This window comes from the organism of the source record quoted next, unplaced genomic scaffold (assembly GCF_019419815.1).
Source record: "Pyrus x bretschneideri cultivar Hongxiangsu unplaced genomic scaffold, Pyrus_bretschneideri_v1 Contig3, whole genome shotgun sequence".
NCBI lineage: Eukaryota > Viridiplantae > Streptophyta > Magnoliopsida > Rosales > Rosaceae > Pyrus > Pyrus x bretschneideri.
In genome coordinates this window covers 6,306,662-6,310,624 of record NW_025999612.1, presented here as the reverse complement: position 1 = coordinate 6,310,624, position 3,963 = coordinate 6,306,662, and the positions used below count along the sequence as shown (strand labels likewise).

General features: G+C 39.0%; 1 protein-coding gene across 1 annotated transcript; it reads right to left on the bottom strand.

Moving 5' to 3' along the window:
* Nucleotides 1–1,111: 1,111 nt before the first annotated feature.
* On the bottom strand, nucleotides 1,112–3,382 carry LOC103949320 (transcription factor MYC2-like). The gene is made up of 2 exons (XM_009360439.3): nucleotides 2,284–3,382; nucleotides 1,112–1,966 (listed from the first exon to the last, which is right to left on the bottom strand). The coding sequence occupies exons 1-2, from the start codon at nucleotides 3,059–3,061 to the stop codon at nucleotides 1,194–1,196; spliced, it is 1,551 nt and encodes a 516-aa protein (XP_009358714.1). The 5' UTR covers nucleotides 3,062–3,382; the 3' UTR covers nucleotides 1,112–1,193.
* Nucleotides 3,383–3,963: the final 581 nt, after the last annotated feature.

Sequence of the window (3,963 nt, the reverse complement as noted above, 5' to 3'; positions counted from 1 at the left end):
TGTCAAAACATTTTAGACAAAAATAAAAAATTAAGTACACACTATTAAGTACCCAAGTATTATCCCTCACAAAAACCCACTAGAATTTCAAAGCACCAATTACTGTAAAAAAACTTAGAGCTTCTTTGTTGGGCCCTTTCCCCAACTCAATCAATGAAGAAATATACAAAACATTTTTTTTGTTGGGCCTTTAGGACCCCTTCAAACCCCCATGAAAAGGATTTGTTAGGCCTTTCGGACCACATCAAACCCAATTAAAAAACGAAAAAGATGAGTATTTCTGAGGACCATTGACCAGGAGTAAAAGTACTTTCAGGACAGATAGCAAGATATGTGTAGAAGTATGATTCCCTATTTTCCAAACGAGCCCTATAAGGTTAGAAAAAATTTGTATGTGGTAAGATTCTTGGCTTAATTATATTTGGTATTTCTTAACATACAATACAGGTAAACTTAATCTAAAAATAGAAATCCAGAGACGAGAAGATTCGTCTCACTAACAATGGAATGCTGGGCAAAGTGACTCTGGAGACACCCCCAAATCTCCGTGGGAGTTTCATAGCCGATAGTCTCAGAAATCGCACTGCTATTATAGCTAACAAGAAGATGATCTTGTTGAATCCATAAAGGGTGATCGGGTTGTGCTTGGGATCGGGTATGTGAGAAGGAGGTAGCGGATGAGCTTCGTCAACAAACTTTTACAGATCATGGCCAGCGAGAAAGGGCTTGATCTGACAAAGCCAAACTGAGTAATTGGATTTGGTGAGTTTCACAAAACGGGTAGTGTTGGGACCGAGGAGAGAGGTAGCAGAAGAGGAAGCAATAACAATAAAATAAAAACAATAGCAGTGTTTTTTAACCGAATTGTCAATTCTTATTTGGCATGACATCGATTAGCAGCAAAAATAGTAGTTACCAAAATTGACAGCAACTCCAAATTCATTTTTAATTTATTATTATTATTATTTTTTACCATTATTATCATTATTATTATGTTTTGTTCTAAAAACATTTATTACAATTATTATAAAAAATAAAAAAAAATTTGTCAACTGATCCTTTTGATCGGACCTCCTGTGTCCATCTTCCTAGTGGACAACTTACACCTGACTTTGAGGTACAACAAGCACTACTCAACGAAAAACCATTGTCCTCAATAGCAAAGGAAACTAAATAAAATAAATTTATAGTTTCTAACGGTACCATCTTTTTATAATACCATTTCTCAATGCCTCCTCACCAGTGAACCCATAAGGCAGTCTTGCCACAACATCCTGAATCATCAACTCTTTCACGCTCGAGATGCTTGCATGGTAAACTTGTAGCCCAAGGCCCTTGAGTGCATTCATCAACTTAGCATATGGATAACCTTGATCCGAACGCTGAACATGTATTATGGCTTCTGACCCCATAATCTTTACATCCACTTCCACAACCGCAGCAGCTCCCCTATCACTATTAATATTATTATTATTATTATTGTTATTACTACTAATAATATTACTATCATTATTATTAGAACAATGACGCTGTTCGACTTTGGAGCTGGTGCTTTGGCCAGAGTGGTGATCAAGACTGTTACTTGCATTATTGCACGCTTTAGGTTTTTGTGGTTGTTCTTGGACTTTGACCTCCAATTCCCCAACTTTTGATTTGAGTTGATTGATGTACGCCACGGCATCGGCAAGCAAAGAGGACCTGTCCATTTTGGACACATTGGGAACAACTGACCGGAGGACATAGAATCGGTGGTTGAGCTTCTCCCTCCTCTGTCTCTCTGCCTCAACGTGGTTCAACAATTGTGATTCTCTACTTGCAGATCCATGGTTTGATGATCTCCCTCGCTTTTTTGTCCGAGTCATGCTCTCCGTATTCTCGGAGGTGAAATTGTCAACGGAGTCAGAAGGTGATTCCGGTGACGACCGTCCTAGATTGATAGGTGCAGCTTCGTTTATACCACCTCGATCTGGAAAAAAATAAAAGTATTGCACCTCGATGTTAAATTAGGTACATTATTAAGATTATACACGTAGGCAAACGCAGTATAATGCACTAACCGACCTACGCAACTAATATGTACCTAGTGAATGACCAAAAGGGAAAAAATTGTTTGGTAAGTTGTATTCGAAACCATTGACCATTTAGAGCTTGATCAATATTTGGTAATATCGACAAATAACCAATCAAGTTCGAACACTGTACAAATTAAGTACTGTAATTTGGTATTTGGTAAGTACCAAAAAACGAATTACTTTCGAATTTAACATAGTTTTTGGTGCATACCTTGTCGGGTGAGTTCCTTTTCAGCTGCTGAAAACAGTCCATTTTCTAGGATAGGAGCAATTACATTGCCGTCATGGCTGGTCTGCTTTGAGAGCGTCTTGTTGATGTTGCCGTCTGATCCGAACAGCGACTTTGATAACTGCACTAGACCCCAATCTTCTTTGATCACATCCAAAGAGGCCAGTTCAAGTACCCCACAAGGAGTTGCAATGCAAACCAAAGTTTGTATCCCATTCATTCCTGCTTCTTTCACTCTCTCACACTCATAAAATTGAAATTCATGGTCAGCTGCAAGCCAAACAAACCCACCAGAACCAAATGCCCTGCCGAGAATATTGTCACTATTATTACCGTGGCTTGCAGAGAATGACTGGGTTAAAGAAACGGTGTAAGAGTAAAACCACTCATTGTCAGCCACATCTCCCTGATCCACCAACCTCATGTCCAAATCCACCATGTCATCATGCAAAAGAGCTTCAACTTCCCGGTTAATCGTCTTCTTTCTCCCCACATTGTTGAACCCAAATTTGGGTTGGTAACTGTTGGTCACTCGGTTGCTTCTTTTCGATTCCAAGTGATCGCGAGTGTTCTGGAAATGGCCGGCAGCCCACGACAGGGAAACTTGGTCACTAATGCTGTCTTTGGAGGCTTGCCAGAAAATGGAATACACCCACCACTCAGGCCTGTTCTGAATTATGAACTGTAGGCTCTGTTGAAATTTGGAGGAGGTTTCTCGGCAGAAATTGGGTGGATTACATGAGGACATGATTTCTTCCATAGTATTTGCCCTAATTTGGTTTTGCTACAGAAGGGGACTTTATGTAACAAAATAGAGGAGGAGAATGAGAAGCAGAGCAGTGGAAGAAGAGAGTCAAGAAACTAAAAGAGCGAGGTTTTCAGTGAGTGGTGTGGCTTTTACGATTTGGTTAGGGGAACCAAAGCCTGGCTTTATGCTTGCAGAGTTTGGACTTCGGGCCACTGGTGCCAACGTTACAAACATGGTGGCTATAGCGAGAGAATGAGCTAAGTTTCATGTTGGCAGCCATAATAATGTGGGTCGAATTCGTATTTGGCGAGAATCGAATCTAAAATCTTCTATAAGTGAAAAGGAATATCACTAGATCATAGTACTAAGTGGCACTAGACTTTTGTGTATTAGCTTACAACATGGTGGAAATGAGTTGAACTCTTGCATGATGGTGATTAATCTAACATCTAATTTAACAAAATATATCGTTTAAAAAAAAAAATTTAAAAATGCTTTTCATTTGGCTAATTTAATTTTTGTGTTTTTATTTAGCTAATTTGATCTTCATGTGTGTTTTACTCCGTTAGCTAATGTAGACCATGCCATTAAACTACCGTTAATTAATCAATTTTCTAATTATTTAATAAATATAAAAACTCATATAAATGAAATGAAAAAGTTCAATTTTAATAAATAAATATAAAAAACCCCCAATCATGAGGACGTTAAAGGGAACGGATCAACGGAGAAAGCCTGCAGTGCTGATCTAAGCGATGAATGTGGTAGGTCTGTAGATGACATGGCTGGAGGCAACGCGATTGATAAAAGTGTGAAGGTAGGGTTCATATTGAGGGGAAGGCAGAGATGGGTGAGGGCGGAGGTCGAAGACTCTGGGAGAACTATTTATTCGGGTTTGATCGAAAAACATGAAC

What these genes read in the sequence shown, in the direction of transcription:
- LOC103949320 (XM_009360439.3), bottom strand. Translation starts at nt 3,061, where the DNA reads ATGGAAGAAATCATGTCCTCATGTAATCCACCCAATTTCTGCCGAGAA. An exon ending in AAAGGAACTCACCCGACAAG is followed by an intron (nt 1,967 to 2,283) that starts GTATGCACCAAA and finishes ATTTTTTTCCAG; the next exon opens with ATCGAGGTGGTATAAACGAA.